The following is a 19,389-nucleotide window of genomic DNA, read 5'->3' on the forward strand; positions in this document are numbered from 1 at the left end:
CAAGTTTTCTTTATTTGGCCAAACTTCTTGTCCGCCATCTTGATTTTCATTCAAAACCTACTTTTTCAAACTCCTCCTAGATCGTTTGTCCGATTTTAACCAAAATCGAATCGTATCATCTCCAGACCGTGCCGACTAAAAGTTATGGATTTCGTGTTGATTGACGAAACCGTTTTCGTATACCGCAGCAGCAAAGTTGAGGCATGATGCCAAAAGGACTATTCAGGCTTTATCTCTGCAATGCCTTGACATATTCACACCAAACTTTGTGTGTGTCATTGTCACTTCACTCTGACCACATCATATCAGTTTTGTAACTGCGTCACCTATTGGTCGAAAGTGATAATCCATTAAATCATATTTTTAGTTAATGTATATGATTTTTCAGCCATTTTGACTAAATTCATCTTTAAATGTCTTTAATTGCTCCTTGCTCCAGTTGGTCTCACACCTTCAATCATGTTGGCATGTCCTGTCATCTGCTTGCGCTTGGCCCCGGTAATTGCTGCTTGCAGCTATATTATGTATTTATTTGCAATGTCAAAATTCAGTTTACAAAAGAAGTGATTATTGGTTATTGGCATTTTGATACAGCAAAATTAATTTAGAACAAGAACGTATAGAAATAAAACCTGTAAAGTACAAAATATTCATTCAACTTATTCAATAAACTTATCAGACAACAAAATATATTTCAGCAGTCTAGATGCTTTGTGCGTTTTTATAGTTAAGTGGACCATCTTGAGTGTTGTCTTTGCAAATATACTATTACTAAATTAGTAATCTGCAGTTAATTTGGTCATGTACATTTCAATTAATCATTCTTTATGTTCAGTGCAGAAATCAATTTATCTTAGATTCTAGCATAAAAAAAAAAATGCATGTGCCAAACTAAACTATAATATATAGAGATCATTAAGAATAGGAAAGCACCAGTTCTTTAAAGAGGTAAGGCTCTTCTTCCTGAAGAATCTCAACGAATTTAACTTTTGCAATCACACCACTTGAATGCACTTTGTCACAGATCTTTCTCACACTATCCTGACTGGTTAAATTAGTATGTGTGATTTCAGAATATAGTTCCTCATGAATTATTCTCTGCTCACGCAGTTTATCTGCAATGCTCTTCACATTTTTAACCCTTTGAATGAGAGCCGATCTGTGTTTATCAAAAAACTGAGCTTTCTCAATCTCAGAATTCAGTTGTGGCTCATCTTGGACTTGCCTTTGATTTAACTGTGCAAGTTTGGCTTTCCATATTGTGGCAGTCCACACAGATTTCTTGTCCTCTTCTCTGACAAGATTCATCTGTACGTCACCATCCTGATGTTGCATGATCTCAAAGAAGTTTGGGTCGATATCTGTTCTGAATGAAATCCCCTCTACAGGATGAACAGAAGCACCAGGAACCTCAAGAAGGTGCGGCGTTTTCATCTGAAATGGTCTGTTAGGTCTGGGATGGCTGATCGGATGACTTGATTTTTCATTCTGCTCAACTTTCTCTTTTGAACAAGTGTCATTCACTGGAAAAAAGTAGATGTGAAGAATGAGAGGATCTTTACAGCACATGTAGAGAAGAAGGTTACAGTGTTCTTCCCACTGTGTGAACCAGCTCATAATTAGAGTTGTAAGAGAGAAGGATGGTTGGAGTATTTTGGCATGATAACGGGTCAACTCTACAGATTGTAAAGATATTCCTTCATCTCTTTTGCTGAGGAGCTTCACAGCATCTTTGAGAGAGGGGTCAGACTCTGCTAAACAGGCGTAATGAGGCATATGGGCCTCCTCCAGTTTCCCTGAGATCACGCTCACATCGATCACTGGACCAATTCGCTCACACTGAAGCCTCTCCAGCTCTTCACTGAGGAAACGTCCATCCACTGCACGATACTGGAGAGTGACGTCACCAGCACAGACCCATCGCATTCTGGTCCTGCTGCACTCGAATCGACCCGCCTGAGTGCTGATCCTGAACTTTGACCCTCCTTCATCTGTACAGACTGACGGCTCCACCTGAACCCACTGATCACAGTCGACAATGTGAACACAAGACTGACAGTGAAGATTCATTTCAGAAGGTTCAGCCGCAGAGATGTTCAGTCTAAGAAAAGAAAAAAGAAAGGGTAATGATAAATGAGATTGTGATGATGGGCTAGGTCAATTACATCATCACTAGAGTACCAGTCTAATGCTTTTCTGAATTTACTTGGTCTGTTGAGTCCAGAAATAAGTTATTGTGTATATGGTGTGTTGACAATGTATATGAGAATGGACAGTACCAACATCAAGTGTGCAATGTGTTAGTGTTGAATGATAATAGAGTCATTGGTTGCTTTAAATTATTTCTTTATTGTGTGAGTTTACATTTTATAACACATGTTAGATCTTACCTGTTTGATCCAATGTTTTGGAGGTGGGTTCGGGTAGTGCGCATATCCGGAATGTACCATTTTTCAAAATGGAGGGAAACATAAGTGCTATGAGGTGTTAATGTTTAATGTACGTTTTTTTTTTTTTTTTTGGTGATATGTTATGCATGTTTGTATTGTGGTTACCACATGTCAGAAATGAGTTCATGAACAGTAGTTATGTTATGTTATTTATGTATTAATGTTAGCTGTGAAAGTTTGTGATGAGTGTTACGGGCAAAGTTTCTACCCCGTGATAATGGTTTGTCCCACCAGAGTTTGGGCAGGAAAACTGTATATTTAAACAATGGATTGAGTAGGTTGAAGGAGGGTTGTGGCATCCTGTGAAAGCTATGCAAACGTTTGAACATGTTTGAGGTGAGACATGCTGTCAATTTTGGTGGATGCACCACTAGGCATTGTTTAGTGCCAGTTTTGCTGCTCACAGCATTTTGCTTTTGTTTGTAGCACCAGTGTATGTATGATACTATAAGTGTTTTTTTTTTGGGGGGGGGGGGGGGGGGGTTTGTTCTTTTTGCACTTTGAGGACTGCTCCTTGTTAGCCTGGTTCTACCAGACTCTCGTACATTTCATTTGTACAGAGAGTCTGGCCTCTCTCCATTGAGAAACGTTTACTTCCTTGTAGGCGGGTTCTCTGTTAAAGTTCAAAACTATTGGATCTGCCCAGAGTCACTCAGGATCTGCCATAGCCAATCGCTAACATGTGGTCGTAACGTAATGTCATGCGCCGAAACCGGCCGGAAACAACAAGTCCGAATGATCAGAGGATTATGTTTAGAATAAGATGTCTGTCTTTTATAAAGTTTATAAAGCGACGAGAATACTTTTTGTGCGCAAAAACAAACAAAAATAACGACTTTATTCCACTATTCATTTCCTTCTCTCGATAGATAGAGCAGTTTGATAGAGCAGCGCGTCTGTGTTGTACGTCACACTATTGGCCGACGCCAGTCATGTGTGTGATCACATCAACGTCATCGTTCTCAGCCACTCCCTCTGTTCGCTGATTGGTCCTACAAAAAAATGATTTCTGGAAACCTAAGAATATACAGCAGTCCCAGACGTAGTACTGAAGGAAAATGAAATTGAGCGGAAGTGCGTAGGAGGGCGCAGCCAGGCTAGCTCCTTGTACAATGCAGCTTCAGAAATAAATCACAACTGGCATTTTGAAAATCACTCCCTTGTACTGAGCCTTCCTAACTTCTCCCAGGCCTCTTGGCAATTCTCTACATGACAGAGATGAAAGATGTATAAAAGAGAAAAATGTTAGTATTAAATGATCTCACTCTTTCAGCTCTTCCAAAACCTTTGGTTTGAAGTGAATCTTCACTTTCTCATTACAGCTGTGACTCCAGTCCTGTTCTGTGCACTGGTCAGTGAGTTTACTGCACTTCCTCCTTTAAAAGATGGAGGAAACAAAATAAATAAAGGTAAAAGAGATATGAAATAATGATAAGAAAAGGAAACTGTATTTCACTTGTATTGATAGTATTTCAAAATCAATTATTGGAGACTAAAATGGGATTTAAGGGAGATTAGGGTTTATTTTACAACAAATTTTAAAAAGACAATTAGCTAAAAAATAAAAACTCGTCTGATGAACACTTTAGATAGATTTTTGTAGATACAGTGCTATGCATAAGTTTAGACACCCATGCTAAAGTTGACTAAAAAGAGGAATAATAAATCATCTTTTGGAAATTGAACTTAATGAACTTAAAAAAAAAAAAAGGAAAAATCCAACCTTTAAGGACACCAATTTTCTTTGTGAATGAATAATGTATCGTAAATAAATAAATATTCTTCCTTAAAATACAGGGTGCATAAGTCTGGACACCCCTATGTTAAATTCCCATAGAGGCAGGCAGATTTTTATTTTTAAAGGCCAGTTACTTCATGGATCCAGGATACTATGCATCCTGGTAAAGTTCCCTTGGCCTTTGGAATTAATATTGCCCCACATCATCACATAGCCTTCACCATACCTAGAGATTGGCATGGAGTACTTTCCATAAGATCATCTCTCAATGCAAATCAAACCAGCTATTAGGCTAACTGAAATAAAACCATGTCAGTCTCTAGATATGGTGAAGGCTATGTGATGATGTGGGGTTATTTTAATTCCAAAGGCCAAGGGAACTTTATCAGGATGCATAGTATCCTGGATCCATGAAGTAACTGGCCTTTAAAAATAAAAATCTGCCTGCCTCTATGGGAATTTAACATTGGGGTGTCCAGACTTATGCACCCTGTATTTTAAGGAAGAACATTTATTTATTTACGATACATTATTCATTCACAAAGAAAATTGGTGTCCTTAAAGGTTGGATTTTTCCTATTTTTTTTAATTAAGGCATTAAGTTCAATTTCCAAAAGATGATTTTTTTATTCCTCTTTTTAGTCAACTTTAGCATGGGTGTCTAAACTTATGCATAGCACTGTATGTGCCATGCATCCTGTCAACAATGTAAATGTAACTCATTTGTTTTAATGTACTGTAGATTTGTGGTCCTAAGTCTGTATTTATCTTTAAATTAAAAAAGTCAAATGTACATTGAACACACACACCCTTCAATGATCACAGTGCAGTGTGGATTCATCAGTGATTCGTGCAGTAACTCGAGTCCCTCCTCAAGCAGCAAACCAGTGACACTGACACTATAATACAATAGTTTATCATTTTTAGTCTTTTGTACAGGGACACTGTTGTAATGACAAAACATTAAGCACAAATTCATGTTGAATGGCATCTTTATTATTATTTTTTATCTATATTTACTATTACTTGGGATGCAAAACAACAACAACAACAACAATAATGTAGTTTAACAGTAAGAATGAGCATCTTAGTGATGTATGTTGACTTAAAGGAATGGTTAGGGTTAAATTCTCTCATTATTTACTCACTCTCATTTCATTGCAAACCAGTATGATTATTTAATTTTTTCTTATAACGATATGAGTTTTTTTCTAACATAAAATTTGTTTTGGAGAATAATATATATTTTTTTCAATTAAGTAATCTGAATGAATACGGGGATTTCAGATATCAAAAAGTACCCACAAGCCTCCTAAAAGCGATCCATATAACATTGGACTACATTTAAAGTCTTCTAAAGCCATTTGATAGTTTTGAATGAGGAACAGACCGAAATGTTTTGTGTTCCGAATAAACTGTTCCTATGAATTTAGAAGGTGAATAAAATGATGACCAGAACTTTCATTTCTGAGGAAACTATTATTTTAAACTGATCATGGATTGATTTAAAAATCACACCATAGTCTGGTTCATCAATTAACGCTACAGTGAGTTTCACATCAGTCTTACCAGACTTCTTGCAGACTGCTGCAGGTCTGGATGAGAGAGAGAATCCTGAGAGCCCAGCTCTGATTCAGACTGAATATCATCAGCTCTACACTCTTCAAACCACACACAGAGTGCAGGAAAGAAAACAGACCATTCGTGTGCTCATTACACTCTGGAGATCTGCAAGAAGTACAATAAAACAATGGTAAAAAGACCAAAAAGAATAAACTGCATATTAAATGCTATAGTTTCATGTTGGTAATTCTTAATTACTCTGGGTTGTATCTAGTCTGTTTGTGGAATTTCTGGAAGAAGATTTTCCAGTCAGAGCTGCTTAACGCTGAGTGAGGACAAGTGAGAGTGATATGTGAGAGAGACTTAAACATCTGTCTTTGCCTCACGTCCAGCCTAAAAAACATACAGGTTACATGTGAACATATTATAGCCTAACATAGCAATTATACAATTAAGCAATTCATTATTTACAAATATCTTTGGTAATGTATTCCATGTAAATAATACATAATGTATTCAATTAAAATTTGTGTTTGTGACATACCTGATGTCTTTATCACAAACCAAAACACTGACAGATGAGAAGAGACTCTCAGCACTGTACATTTCTTCCTCAACACTGGCAGGCAGAATAAACATGGAGAAAAGAGGATAATTTGGATAATTTTTTGCAGATGTCACATGGATTGATATTTTGCATCTAATGCAATGAAATTCAGATTTTTAAGTGTGACTTAAGTGTCCAAATTTCATATGGGGCCCCTGTGTACAGTATTTGACTTCCCCAGTGCCGCTGTCCCTTGTATCAGAGGACATGACAGAAATCAATTATGAATAAAAGAAAATGTTCGTACCTGAGCTCCTGTAGACTGGTGAAGGTCTGGACGAGGGCAATGATCCCAGAAGCCCAGCTCTCATTCAGATTGAACACCTTCAGATCCAACTTCTTCAAACCCACAGAGTGAAATGAAGACAGAAGCAAACTGACATGATCCTCAAGAGCTGAAGAGCTGCAAAAATATATTTTTCCACAACATGTTTGAATAACAGTAAAGCTACTGATGAGATATATAGAGTAATGGCAAAGGGAATATTTGTCTTACTCTTGTGCCAATTTTCCTGCCTTGCTGAGTGTCTGTAAGAAGAGTGTCCAGTCAGTGCTGGATATCTCTGAGTGTGAACATGTAAGACTGATGTTGAAGACTGCTGGAAATGATGGATTCTTCTCTGAGGAACTCATAGACAACCTGAAACAGACAGAGACACAGAGGAACATTTGATAACAGCATCATACACTCACTATGAAGGATATCTGCTGTGTTCTGAAACATTACTTAAGAAAATAACAGTGCATGTACAATAGATTCTTACAAGACATCTCCACGAGTGACTGACAGATCAAGTGACCATCTGAGACTCTCAGCGCTGTATTCATCCTCTTGAACTCTACCAATAGGAACAAAGACACAAAATACTGAGAAGTCCGAGAAATAACTAATAAATGATTGTGACATTTATGGTAAAATATACAATGTAAATGACTGCCATTTCTTATGAATCTATATTGGAAGATGTTGTCTGTTAAAATTACTTCAGTTTTCTCAAGACTTTTGATTCATGAAGAATCTGGATCAAATCTCCAACATCATACAGGTAGTCCACTGTCAACCTGTTGACAAAAACAAAAATATGCAAATACTGATTTTTTAAAAGTAAATCATGACATAAACATGAATTATAGTTCAATGACAAATAAAAGTGTCCAGGATAAAGGAAAAATAGTGCATGTGCACATTTTTGATGTATTTGTATTCGTTATGGTTTCATATGGTTTGAAAAACAGTTCAATAAAAAGCGCCAGGTGGAACAAGAACAAGAAAACATTTATTTTAGTACACCTTAAAATGTCAAAAAAGTTTTTAAATATATATAAATGTGTCTATACAGCATATTTAAATATACTGTATACTGTAATAATTTTTACTGTAAAGAATTGAGGATTATGTCAAACTACTCAATAAAGATATATATATATACTGTATATATATATATATATATGCAACATATGCAATATGTTATATAATATTTAATTAATAATTGTATTTTGAGAAGAGCTTAAATCAAGTTAAATTTTATGCTTTGGATTTCTCAACCCAAACACACTGACCTCAGAGTCTCACACATACACAGTGCTGGCTGAAGAATCTTGAGTTTATCAGCTGTTAAATCACAGTACATGAGGTTCAGTTCTCTGATGTGTGGACAGAACTGAAGACAGTACAGCAGCGCCCAACAGTCTGTGCTCCTCAGGGAAATACAAGACAGATCCATGGACCTGTAAGCGTGCAGATGTTTCCTCACAAACTTCTCATCCTGGAGCTCATACAGACAGTGGAGAGCAAACAACTCAATTCCATACTGGCGGGTCATCAAAACAATAGCTCTCTTGAGTGTTTTCTTCAATTCTCTTTTCTTCAGTTTTATGGTGTGAGGAATGGTACATTTGTGCTTATTAAAGAGTTGGCTGCTCATCTCATCATTTAAGAGACCATAGATGAAAAGCATAACTGGAGGGATGGGATTTGATCTTCTTTCTCTCAAAACTGGAGATGGCCTGTCAATTATAGCCTCCCATTCCATCAAATTAAACAGCTCAGTGACTTTTAACCAGTGCTCTTCTTCATCCAGTAAAACATAATAAAGAGCAGTGAAGAACTCCTGAAAGCTGAAATGCATAAACCTGAACACTGGCTCCTGTTTGTCTTTCCTTTTCAAACTACCTTTATACAAGAACAGACACGTGGCGGCATCTAAGCCAGTCTCGGCCACACTCTTTTCATCAAAAAAGACTTGCTGATTCTGTATTCCTCTCTCTGCCAGTTGACCCAGACTCCTCAGCATGGTGAGGACAGACTGACTTTGGCCATGATGCTCCAGTAGAGTGGACACAAAGTGAACATATATGGAGGTGGTTGTCTTTAGTTCTGCCATCACATTATCACCATCTGTAATGTGCTTCTCCAGACAAAAACAGACCATCCAACACAGCAAAGGCACAGAGCAAGTAGTCAAGAAGGTTTCATTGGCGTTCACACTCTCATATGTTTTCTTGAAGAGTTGCTCATCCTGAAAGAACTTGTGGAAGTACTCCTGCACCCCTCTCTCAGAGAAGCCCACAATCTCAGTGAAACGCTGAGGTCCTTTGAGGAGATCCATCACTGCATCATCAGCTATAGATCTCATAGTTACAAGCATGAATGATTCAGGCAGCAAGACTCCCCTCAACAGGTTCCTAAGAATAACCATAGGTGGCGCTCTCTTGGATGGATTAGTGTGCAGTAACATGAAATGAATGGGAGGATGAGATACATACTCATCCGATCCATCAATGAGGAAGAGGACTTTCTCTGGTGTTAACTCTAGTATCTGTGAGATCTGATCTGATTTTAAACTGCAACTCCAGCTCAAGAGCTCAATCAAGCTCATCTCCTCAGAAATACACTTCAGCTCATCACTCTTCAACAGAAAAACCACATCAAAGTTTTCAGAGTAAAGTTCTCCAGAAGCCCAGTCCAACATGATCTTCTGTAACGTGAAGGATTTACCTCTTCCAGAATCACCACTGAGAATCACAGATTTTGGTGTGTTTCCATCACTGTCGGGTCCGAACAGCTGGTCTATACTGACACTGTGATTCTTGTCATTTGATAACAGTTGAGATGATGTTTTTATTCCAGAAGCGTGAGGAGACCTTTCACGTCCACGATAGTATTTCTCAGTCTGCTCTTTGCTCCTCTGAATGATCATTGGCTCAGTGTAACGGGCGGCCAGTTCCACACGTTCATCAGATAGAGGGTTATACTCTGTCACAAACTTGCTTCTGTCAGTGATTGACGCCTTATACTGAACAATCACAGGGCTCAAACCTACAAGAAACATAAAACAGTCACTGACTTATATTAAATAAAGTTCAAATAGATGGTAGCCTAACTAACATAGACAAGACAGCTGGCATATAACCAATAATGTACAGATAATCGATAATGTACAGGCATAGATAGATAGACAGATAGATGTGTATTTTTTACTCAATAAGGTCCACCAATTAATCTGAAAATAGGGACTCTACAACCTGTGGCATAAAAGCCTGTGGGGTTTTAGTATTGTGCTGGTCATTAGGCTGTTTTTTTTAGAGTAGTTTCAATTGGTTGTCTTTGTAAAAAAGGAAGCAGGTAGTATGCTGTTGCCACGTTTGTGTAAGAAAATCTCACTTCCATACAAACCAACTTCTTGTACCAAAGACATAAAATCTACATAGTCTGTAGTATCCAATGTGTAATCAAAAGTTATGAACAAAAAAGGCAACCAAGAAAGTTTTACTGTTATTCAAACACATTGTGCAAAGCTAGTTTTTTATTGCTATTATCAATCATAATATTTTCTAATTATAGACATCATAGAAACAGACAATATGACCTTGCATAATAAGCTTTGTAAATCTAAATCACACAGGGAGAAGCACTTTGTGCTGATATAACTGTTTCTTTTTCTGCTTTGGTTTTAGGTTATTTTGATATGGTACATTTGACCTGTCCAGCCATTTATGTTAAACCACAAGGCAAAATATAATGGAAACCATAAACAAACTAAACACAAATTTGACCATTTTGAATAATCAGCAATAAAGGACAATTGAAATAAACACTTACTGTTATCTGACATCATTCTTCTTATGATCATCCTCCAACAAAATCTAAACGAAGAATAAATTATATATTTTTGTGTCTATCTTGATGAAAGAGTACATTTTGTTGGACAAATTAGAGAAGGGAAAGGAGGAAGTAGGACCACGATTTATTGTTAACTCCCAGTTAACCAGTAACCTACTGAGAAACATGACAGACTCTGTAACTATATTCCCATATACAAAAAAAAAAAAAAAAAAAAAAAAAAAAACCTTTTGACTTGTTTCATCTTTGTTATTTTAAATATACAAACGTTTGCCAGCTGACTTGAAAAATACTTCATTTAAAAATCCAGGATTAACCTCTATCCATATTTTGCATGGTTTTATACACTGGTAACCAACTTGCATGACAAGTTTGACCTGCATCATGTCACTCTGCACTTGTGGGTTTAAACCAAATTAACCCTTTAAGTACATAAGAACTAAAAATACAAACAGGCAAAAGTGTAATAAGTTTTGGATAACAATTATGAAACAAGTTTGGCAAGCCAACTACTCAAATCTGAGTGATCCAACATTGACTGGTTTGTTTGGCGTCTCAGTCTTACTGGATTTCTTACAGCTGCAGGTCTGGATGAGAGAGAGAATCCTGAGAGCACAGCTCTGATTCAGACTGAATATCATCAGCTGGACTATCATCATACACTCTGGAGAACCGCAAGAGAAAAACATTCATATAACAAATCACTACAAACCAAAACACTAATCTGGGCATTTAACACTTGCCTTAAAAGTGCATAAAGTAATTATTTTCCACTCAACAAAAGTTTTAAACTGAAATAAATTAATAGTAATGAGTACATGTTCAATGTAAAATGATGTAAAATGATGGATTTTCCAGTCAGAGCTGCTTGATGCTGAGCGTGGACAAGGAAGAGAGATTTTCGAGAGAAATTCAGTCTTCCGTCTATGCCTCATATCTAACCTAAAAAACAAAGTTTACACATGAATGTTAATGCAAATACAGTTATTTGAGTGATGAGTTCTTTCGAAGAACATTTAGAATGCATTCCAAACACTGGATGTGTAGTGCTTGAGTATGTTTTTTTTTTTTTTTACTGGAAATTTGAATTTTTATTGGCATATATATAGAATATTTGTGTGTGTAGGGCAAAATAAAGTACAGTACATGTTTCATCATCGTAAACTACACTAAGAGTTGAGAAGAGACGATGGTTGATGTCTTCCTCAATACTGGCAAAACAGAATAAAGGATAAAATATATAAATTGCAAAGTCAAATATCAGTATTTATCTGCAAAAGAATTAGACTGAATGAGAAACACTGAAGGCTGTCTGTCTCCACTAAAAATAATCTTCCTTAAGTTAATTTAGTAAAAACAATGTGGAAAAAAATTTCTAAATAATTGTTTTGTAAAGCGTTCCCTCTTTTCTCCAAAAAAATGTATAGTGTCTTTAGGTCTTGCCAAACACTGTACATTGTATTGAGAGAACTGACAGATTCTGTAAAATATAGGCTACTCATGTGCTGCTGGACAAAACTATTTATTCTTCTTTAAATCCAAATACAAAAAAGTCACTAAAAAGTAAAAAAATATATATTTCAAAGTAAAAAATTTGTCAGAATTCATAATAAAATAATACCCCTTATTTTTAACTTTAAAATTTTTCTGATAGGCTATAGAATATAGAATCACTAAATGTCCCAGCTAGAGGAAGCAATATTAAGGCCATCAGTATTTTTGGTTTACTCACGTCTGCAAAAGATTACGACCATCCACACACAGATACACACATAGCTTGAGGTAAACCTCGCTCATAAGTAAAAGGTCATTCTACTTAGCTGTGTGCACATTCATGCAAGTGAGGAGAAAGACAGAAATCTACCAGATCAAGAGCCCGCTGCTTCATTCAGATGAATGTTCTTACCTTGGGCATCGATCTGCTGTAATCTTCTAGAGATAAACCAGAGTCTAGAATAATCACATTTAGTCATTTATTTGTCAGGTAAGAATAATGCCATTTATAAAATGAAGAAATAAAAAGAACAATGAAAACCAATTCACAAAGTTATCACTTTATCAAGGAGGAGAGAATCCTTCTGGAATGTAAAAACGGATGCACAATAATTATGTCAGTGTGTTGTGAAAGGAAATGAACAGTAAAGGCAATCAAAGGCATAAAGGCAGCTCTAATGACATGAAGGCGAGTATATGACAATAAATTGTGACATCATCACTGAGGTAAGTCAATGGAGGATTTTCTAAAATTAATCTCAAATTCATTTACTTTGCAAGCACTGTAAAATCATTCCTTATTTCTTAAAAAAAAAAAAACTTTATTAATATAAAGGCTTTAATTTGAATATATTTAAGTCGAATAACTATAGATGATGATGTATAAAATGTTGACTTTATAGCATTAAAAGAGCAGCATAAAAATCTTCATGACTTTAAAATGTTCACCTAAAAAATAAAGCTTTTCTTCCATGTAACACAAGGTCAAATGTTCCAAAAAAGTCACACTTTACTTTCATACATTTCAAATGTGTAACACAGCCTACAAATTCTGGTATATTAGATGAAGAAAATTAGATTTGTTTTATTTAATTTTTTTTGACAAAGTTGACCTGTTCCTTTCATTTATAACATTCTTTCATGTTCACTTGGCTTCATATTCTCTCTTTTTTTCACATTAGGTAAAATCTTGCACAGCTGTCTGGACAGAATATCAGCAATCTGTAAAAAATAAAATTAAAAGTTTGCTTTGCTCTCCAGTGAGAATATTCCTAACAAAGATGGTTATTGTTTGATTTCAGAGCATAAGTGTTTGACATGTATATTAATACAGTAACATGCAATTGATATACTCACTGTTTAGTTCACTGTAGCTGCATTCTCTCCTGCAGGTTCTGCTCACTGTTGTCCACCTCACATATGTTTTCAGCTCCACCACCTGTTACCATCAACCACAGGGCAGGACAGGTCATAATAGACTACCAACAGGTTTGAGTTTATTTCAAATAATAGCAACTGTAGATTCTCTTACCCAGCTCTTTGAAGAGGAATGGTTCATGATTTTTCAGTGCATAATAAAAATCATATTTCACTCTGTCTCCTCCGGCTTCTAGTGCTTCATAGAGCTTTCTCATTTTTTTCCGGTTGGTTATTTCTGCTTTGATATCTTCATATGTTTCAGGATGTATCATGTCTTTATTTTTTAGCTCATCTGCTATTGGCATCACTGATATAACCCTTTGAATAAGAACTGATTCGTTCTGTTTCACAAACTGGGCCTCTGGGCATAAACAAATTAATTAGGCATAGAAACAAGGCTATATTTCAAAGTTTTCGTAACTCATTATTATAAAATAAATAAATAAACAGGTTAATTGTCTAATTGTACAAAATAGAGATTTAGATTTGTTTCAAACTATTTGAGTTTGGCAACTAATCAGATCGCGCCGTTTCTCTCACTTACCAAAGCTGCTCATCCTGTTGAATAACAAACCTTCCGCGAATATGCCGATCCGCAACGTAGTCTACGAATAGCCTACTATAAATTATAACTCTTGAACTCTTTGAATTTACTTTTTTAATCTGACGTATAGGCTACACGCGTTGGCAAAATAAAGTATATTTCAACTAAACTAGTTTGACGTAAAGAAAGAGTTGCAACTTGCAGCCAGGAGTCCCGGACGTGTAAAAACGAAAGCAGTTTTCAATGCAAATAACATAGGCTGGGCGTATAAGAAATAATCTACGTTTTTGGCAAGCCGAGTTAACATTTAATCCTTAAAGCCTACTAGTATCTATTGTCATGCTACTGGTACTTATTTTTTAGATACTATATCTATCTATTCCATAATAAGTAGGTAGGCTGCTAGTAGCCTACTTATTCATTAGCTAGTGCTTATTTTTTTTAGGTACTAGTGTCTATTCTTTATACTAGTGCTTATTCTTTAGGTACTAGTACCTTTTTAAAGATATTATAGCCTACTTATTCATTAGATACTATAGTTTTTATTCCAATATAGTGTCTAGTATTTAATTATACCTAGTATGGCAAGCCGTTTTAACATTTAATCCTTAAAACCTACGAGAATCTGGAAATAAAGCAAAATGAGAGAAAACATTGAAATAGTCATCAGATGCCATGTTCGTAATTTATTGCATATACATATAGCATTAATTAGATCTCAAACAGATTCATTAAAGAAAGTTATTACTCCACCACCTGCGTGAAGTCATTAACCAATGTGGTTTAACGACCAATTTGCGACAATACGGTTTCGGGAAACAGTCGTGATTAGTCAGATGATTTCTTCAAGGATGCATCATACTGTGGTAGTGAAAGCTAAAAAAAAGCCACCTTTCCACTGCACAGGACATTTGCATTCGATTGTCGCATGTCGCCCCCTGGTGTCAGTCGCATGGAACTTTGAAATTGGTCGTGAAGCAACCTTCCCCTAGGCCAGTGGTTCCCAAACCTGTCCTGGAGGACAACCAACACTGCATGTTTTCTTTTTCTCCCTAGTCAAACACACCTGATTCAACTCATCAGCTCATTATCACATGGGTTAATGAGCTGATGAGTTGAATCAGGTGTGTTTGACTAGGGAGAAAAAGAAAACGTGCTGTGTTGGTGGTCCTCCAGGACAGGTTTGGGAACCACTGCCCTAGGCTATTCACAATAGTAAAATGAATGATTTTAATGAATGTAATGCATGCATGAATATATCCACACAAAACAAATGACTCTCAATACATCTAATATAAAAAATTGTCGATTTTATAGAGCTAATCAATATAAATATTGATTTAATAATGATAAAAAAAATTTTTTCAGCCATAATTATTTTTATAATAATTATATAATATCATAATTATTAATAACCGTCATTTTGCAGGAATAGCGTTTACATTAAAGGTGCAATGTGTGATATTTCTGAGGATCTATTTACAGAAATGCAATATAAGATCCATAACTATGTTTTCAGTGGTGTATAAAGACCTTACTTAATGAACCGTTATGTTTTTATTACCTTAGAATGAGTCATTTATATGTACATAACGGCGGCCACCCCTTCTATGAAGGTCGCCATATCGTGACGTCATGTTTCTACCGTAGCCGACAGCGAACAGACAGCGCTACAGAGCGCGTTTCATCACTAACTTGAATGAGAAGCGGCAGAAAAAGACGCGGCTTCCTACGTCGGCCACCGTAGCCTCTCATTCGAGTTTGAAATTTCAAGGAAAGGCCGCGAATTATTGACCGGTTGCAATTCGCAAATCTCACCACTAGATGCCGCTAAAAATCACACACTGCACCTTTAAAGTATTAAAATATTGGTAATTCTAGCTTCGCGCTCATAGTTTTGAGTAGAAAACATCACATCCGGTTGACCGGTCGCATACGGTCTAGCCGCAGAAGTTCAGATATTTCAACGGATCCGAAGCTCAAATCGGATCCGAAATTTCCGCATACGCATATAATCGGAACTCCCCGCAGCTCCCGTACGACTCTCCATTGGAAATGAATGACTTCTGGTCCGACGGCTGTCGTTTGTCGTGTGCAGTGGAAAGGCGGCTTTACGCCGTTGTACAGGAAACGCACCCCTGCTTGAGTTAGGCAGGGGTGCGTTTCTCATACAACGACGTAACTCAATGCTTCACTACCACAGTACGATGCGTCATTGAAGAACTCAACTAGCTAGTCACGACTGTTTCCCGAAACCATATTGTCACAAAGTGGTCGTTCAACCACGTTGATTTATAACGTTGATTTGCAAATGACGTGTATGTATTCTAAATAAAAGACTTGCTTATTTTGCTCAAGATAAGGATTTATTAAGTCCACATGTCATGCAATCTAGAAACTATCTAACCACAGGTCGAGAGCTGTCGTTACAACCACACAACTTTGCAATGCTGTTTGCGAATGTTTGTTGGAACGACAGCTCTCGACCTGTGGTTAGAAGCATAGTTTCTAGATTTCTAGATGGTTTCGGGAAACACCAATTTGTTGAACTATGCTGATAACGACAGAACTTGTGACCATAGTTGGCTAACGATGCTTTCGGGAAACGCACCCCTGATCATTCCACCAGCAGGGAACAGTCATGATAAAGGTCAGAGAAAAAGATTTTTTGCCTCTTTGAGATGGCACCACAAGATGACGTTCGCTTGCAGAGCGCAAGTTTCTGGATGGCACGTAATTCTGAAGTAATGAGTTTAGGTAAAAGGGAGCACAGCCAGTGGTTGTTCTGTAGGCAAACGTCAGAGACTTGAATTTGATGCGAGCGGCAACTGGCAACCAGTGCAATTTTGTGAGGAGAAGAGTGACTTGTGCTCTCTTCGGCTCGTTAAAGACAACTCTAGCTGCAACATGCTGGATCAGTTGCAGAGGTTTGACAGAGCAAGCTGGAAGACCAGCCAGGAGAGCATTACAATAGTCCAATCTGGATAGAGCAAGCGCTTGGACAAGGAGTTGTGTAGCACTCTTGTTCATAAATCGAAAGTAGCCTACTGGTTACAAAATTGCGCTCGTGTTCTCAGTTCTACCCAGAAAGACTCGGGAGTTAAAATTATGTAACAAAAGCATATATTTATTAACAGTCCAGCAAGCAAATATTTATAAAGTTATTTGGCGTAGGCGGTCCGTAACTTGCAATCCGAGGGTAGCGGAATCTGCATTTCCTGACTGAAGACGAAGGCAAGGGTGCAGCCGACCCCCGGGAGGTATGGGAGGGGACCATCCTGGTGGTGGTGGGGAGGATGGAGGGAATTGTTTGCGTCAGCATCTGCGAACTCAGACATGTGAAAGTACTGATCTTTTATACTGCAAGTATTAGCAAATGATTGGTTAGATGTGAAGGTAATAAGTGACGTAACGATTAAGTCTTCCTGGCAGAACTTACGCTAAAGCTTTAATTTCTTCAGTTAGGACTGAGAGGTTGACGTTGATTTTTCTTTAACCTTTGACCTTTCTGCCCTTAGCATGGAGGAACAGACAACTTACTGAGTCGTTTCCAGAGCAGTAGGATGGATGACCAGCGGTGTGCCATACAGGATGGGAGGAGCCATCTGTCTGTCAATTCTAGCTCCTCCTCCCCACCCACCACCCCTCCCACAACCACCACCCCTCCCACAACCATCAGGAAATGTTAGGCACTCTCTTTTCACATTATTTTCTTTAATTTGACAATCAAGTGGCAATAAAATGTAAATTGTCTCTGTCTCTCGGTAGCGTTCTCAGAGTCAGCTGCAACTCCAGGTCAGGAGCCGTTTCTCAGACTGTCGGCGAGTGCTCAGGGCAGGAGGCTGGACGAGCAGAGGGCAGAAACAGGACACAGTTTGCCCGGCCTGCGCACCCTATCCGAACACAGCAGCACTAGCAGCAGACGGATGATCCTCAGCCAGGTCATGGCCAGAGCCGGACAGTAACGGAGTACATTTACTTGAGTACAGTACTTAAGTACAATTTTGAGGGATCTGTACTTTACTCGAGTATCATTTTTGGGGAGTACTCATGACTTTACTCAAGTACATTTGAGAGGCAAATATTGTACTCTTTACTCCACTACATTTCTATCCATAACTGTGAGTACCCGTTATTTCTTCTAAAAAAAAAAGAAAAATCTCGGAAACCCTCAATTTGTTGTTTCCCTCTCAAACGTGATTGGATTGTGCTCAGTGGGACAGCCTATCAGCAATCACCTTCAGCTTTCCGCCAAAGTCAACTCCATGGTCAGATTTAGATAAGAGACGAAACCATGGACGAACCAATGGATGAAGACGCAGCAATGTGCCAACCAGTGGCCCCACCTCACCAGACTATTTCAATTTTCTGAACAAGTTAATGATAGTTTTCGCTTCAAGTGTTTGCTGTGTTTACCGAAACAGAACTTCATCACCGCCTACAAAAATTCATCCTCCAACTTGCGGTAGCATGTCAAGGTACATACATTGAAATAAACTAAGCTAGATTCTAGCTACAGAAAAGTGCACTAAATGATTGACATTAACATTTTTCATAACTCCATGTAGGGCGTTTCTGTACATAAATGTAAGCACTATGGCAGTAGTAATGCAATATTTAGAAAATGTACTCTTGATACTCAAGTACTTTTAAAAACAAGTACTTCAGTACTTTTACTTAAGTAGACATCTGACTGTAGTACTTTTACTTGTACTTGAGTAAAATTTAGCAAGGGGTATCTGTACTTTTACTCAAGTAATGAAGCTGTGTACTCTGTCCGCCTCTGGTCATGGCCAGCACAGACGCCACCGAACCCGACGACCAGTTCTTTGACAGTTCTCCAGTTAATTTTCCCCATTAATTTTCCTACAAGACGTTTCTGGTTAATACAAACACATCGTCTCACCTGACACTTGACGAGCTCAAGTGTCAGGTGAGACAATGTGTTTGTATTAACCAGAGACGTCTTGTAGGAAAAGGAATGGGGAAAATTTGCTGAAGTCCTTTGGTTCAGTTAATCCATTCATCTCATTATCTCTTTCTGTCTCTTTCAGGGGTCCCGTCTGGATGACCAGCGGTGTGCCCCTCCTCTGCCCTCCACCCGTGGCCCCACCGTCCCGGATGAAGACTTCTTCAGCCTCATCATGCGCTCACAGGCCAAGAGGATGGACGAGCAGAGAGTCACGCTGCCCTCCTGCCGCTGATCAAACATGCAATCCCTCTTCTGAACTTCATATGCAGAAATGACCTCATTTTCATGCACATGAGTGCTACAAACCTCACGCTGGTAATACACGATGGTCAGGTTACATGCCATCAGTCTGAACTGTGTCCGCTAAATGATTATGTATGGCATTCCGTGTACAGCTGTAATGCGCAAAAAAATATTTTTGTTGTAAATAACACATTTTAATTTTTTACTAGATTTAACATTTGCTTTAGTTTAGGATG

The 19,389-nt window shown here is 37.7% G+C and overlaps 3 protein-coding genes across 3 annotated transcripts in view; 2 read left to right on the forward strand and 1 right to left on the reverse strand.

Moving 5' to 3' along the window:
• Positions 1 to 19,389, forward strand: part of LOC311291646 (G-protein-signaling modulator 2-like) — a 352,673-nt gene that overhangs the window by 333,010 nt on the left and 274 nt on the right. The gene's annotated exons all lie outside the window — the stretch shown is intronic.
• LOC311291471 (uncharacterized protein) overlaps positions 505 to 19,389 on the reverse strand; it is a 34,547-nt gene continuing 15,662 nt past the window's right edge. Inside the window, exons 8-22 of the mRNA XM_084410505.1 lie at positions 19,052 to 19,273; positions 18,711 to 18,817; positions 11,059 to 11,145; positions 10,461 to 10,504; positions 7,919 to 9,677; positions 7,343 to 7,420; positions 7,123 to 7,197; positions 6,855 to 6,998; positions 6,606 to 6,761; positions 6,296 to 6,370; positions 6,010 to 6,144; positions 5,758 to 5,916; positions 4,998 to 5,087; positions 3,716 to 3,826; positions 505 to 2,101 (exon numbers count right to left, since the gene is read on the reverse strand). Of these exons, the coding sequence (XP_084266631.1) occupies positions 916 to 2,101; positions 3,716 to 3,826; positions 4,998 to 5,087; positions 5,758 to 5,916; positions 6,010 to 6,144; positions 6,296 to 6,370; positions 6,606 to 6,761; positions 6,855 to 6,998; positions 7,123 to 7,197; positions 7,343 to 7,420; positions 7,919 to 9,677; positions 10,461 to 10,504; positions 11,059 to 11,145; positions 18,711 to 18,817; positions 19,052 to 19,273 (4,428 nt within the window). The 3' untranslated portion in view covers positions 505 to 915. The remainder of the gene's footprint in view (positions 2,102 to 3,715; positions 3,827 to 4,997; positions 5,088 to 5,757; positions 5,917 to 6,009; positions 6,145 to 6,295; positions 6,371 to 6,605; positions 6,762 to 6,854; positions 6,999 to 7,122; positions 7,198 to 7,342; positions 7,421 to 7,918; positions 9,678 to 10,460; positions 10,505 to 11,058; positions 11,146 to 18,710; positions 18,818 to 19,051; positions 19,274 to 19,389) is intronic.
• On the forward strand, positions 17,294 to 19,288 carry LOC311291654 (G-protein-signaling modulator 2-like). Its single transcript, XM_084410821.1, has 3 exons — positions 17,294 to 17,622; positions 17,707 to 17,879; positions 18,993 to 19,288. Exons 1-3 carry the CDS (start codon positions 17,502 to 17,504, stop codon positions 19,140 to 19,142), a joined length of 444 nt encoding a protein of 147 aa, XP_084266947.1. The 5' UTR covers positions 17,294 to 17,501; the 3' UTR covers positions 19,143 to 19,288.

This window comes from Rutilus rutilus (assembly GCF_951802725.1).
Source record: "Rutilus rutilus genome assembly, chromosome: 6".
Taxonomy (NCBI): domain Eukaryota; kingdom Metazoa; phylum Chordata; class Actinopteri; order Cypriniformes; family Leuciscidae; genus Rutilus; species Rutilus rutilus.

Bases quoted from the DNA above. Each gene is read 5' to 3' on its own strand.
- LOC311291654 (XM_084410821.1), top strand. From the start codon at position 17,502: ATGGATGACCAGCGGTGTGCCATACAGGATGGGAGGAGCCATCTGTCT. The intron at 17,623-17,706 runs GTTAGGCACTCT...GTCTCTCGGTAG, and splicing joins TCCCACAACCATCAGGAAAT to CGTTCTCAGAGTCAGCTGCA. The intron at 17,880-18,992 runs GTCATGGCCAGA...TGTCTCTTTCAG, and splicing joins GACGGATGATCCTCAGCCAG to GGGTCCCGTCTGGATGACCA.